The following is a 909-nucleotide window of genomic DNA, read 5'->3' as shown; positions in this document are numbered from 1 at the left end:
TGGAGGGAAGTACTGGAGGAAAGTTCAAAATGCCTCACATGAAAATGCCAGATGTTGATATCTCTCTACCTAAAGGAAAAATTGAAGGTCCAGATGTTGCAATGGAGGGAGGGGTGGGGGGTTGTACTGGAGGAAAATTCAAAATGCCTCATATGAAAATGCCCAACATCGACATCTCTCTACCTAAAGGAAAAATTGAAGGTCCAGATGTTGAAATAAGGGAAGTAATGGAGGAAAGTTCAAAATGCTCACATGAAAATGCCAGAGTGTGACACTCTCTACCTAAAGGACAGATTGAGGGTCCAGAGAGGAGATCAAAGGAGAAGGTGGAAAATTCAAGATGCCACATTCAGCATGCCCTCTGTGATTTTCACGCCAAAAGGAAAGATTGAGGGCCAGATATTGAAATGGAGGGAGGTACTGGAGGAAAATTCAAGTGCCTCATATGAAAATGCCCAATGTCGACATTCCTGCCAAAAGGAAAGATTTGAAGGTCCAGATGTTAAAATGGAGGGAAGTACTGGAGGAAAGTTCAAAATGCTCACATGAAAATGCAGAGTTGAATCTCTTACCAAAGGAAAAATTGAAGGTCCAGATGTTGAAATGGAGGGAGGTACTGAGGAGGAAATTCAAAATGCCTCATATGAAAATGGCCAACATCGACATCTCTTACCTAAAGGAAAAATTGAAGGTCCAGATGTTGAAATGAAGGGAAGTACTGGAGGAAAGTTCAAAATGCCTCACATGAAAATGCCAGATGTTGACATCTCTCTACCTAAAGGAAAGATTGAGGGTCCAGAGATGGAAATCAAAGGAGAAGGTGGAAAATTCAAGATACCACATCTCAGCATGCCCTCTGTTGATATTTCCCTTCCAAAAGGAAAGATTGAGGGTCCAGACATTGAAATG

The 909-nt window shown here is 41.7% G+C and overlaps 1 protein-coding gene across 26 annotated transcripts in view; it reads left to right on the top strand.

The window, feature by feature from the left end:
- The window catches only part of prx (periaxin), a 64,708-nt gene that overhangs the window by 57,799 nt on the left and 6,000 nt on the right, over positions 1-909 (top strand). For 23 of the 26 annotated variants that reach the window (XM_032512006.1, XM_032512015.1, XM_032512008.1 and 20 more), the window contains 2 exons: positions 133-201; positions 590-613. The exons of 1 other annotated variant lie outside the window; for it this stretch is intronic. In XM_032512006.1, coding sequence (XP_032367897.1) covers positions 133-201; positions 590-613 — 93 coding nt within the window. Of the gene's footprint in view, positions 1-132; positions 208-589; positions 614-909 lie in introns of all 26 variants that reach the window. 2 more of the 26 variants (XM_032512010.1, XM_032512016.1) reach the window with 2 other exon arrangements.

This window comes from Etheostoma spectabile, chromosome 3, assembly GCF_008692095.1.
Source record: "Etheostoma spectabile isolate EspeVRDwgs_2016 chromosome 3, UIUC_Espe_1.0, whole genome shotgun sequence".
NCBI classification, from domain to species: Eukaryota; Metazoa; Chordata; class Actinopteri; order Perciformes; family Percidae; genus Etheostoma; species Etheostoma spectabile.
Note: the sequence above shows the minus strand (reverse complement) of the source record. Positions and strands in the feature narration are given on the sequence as shown.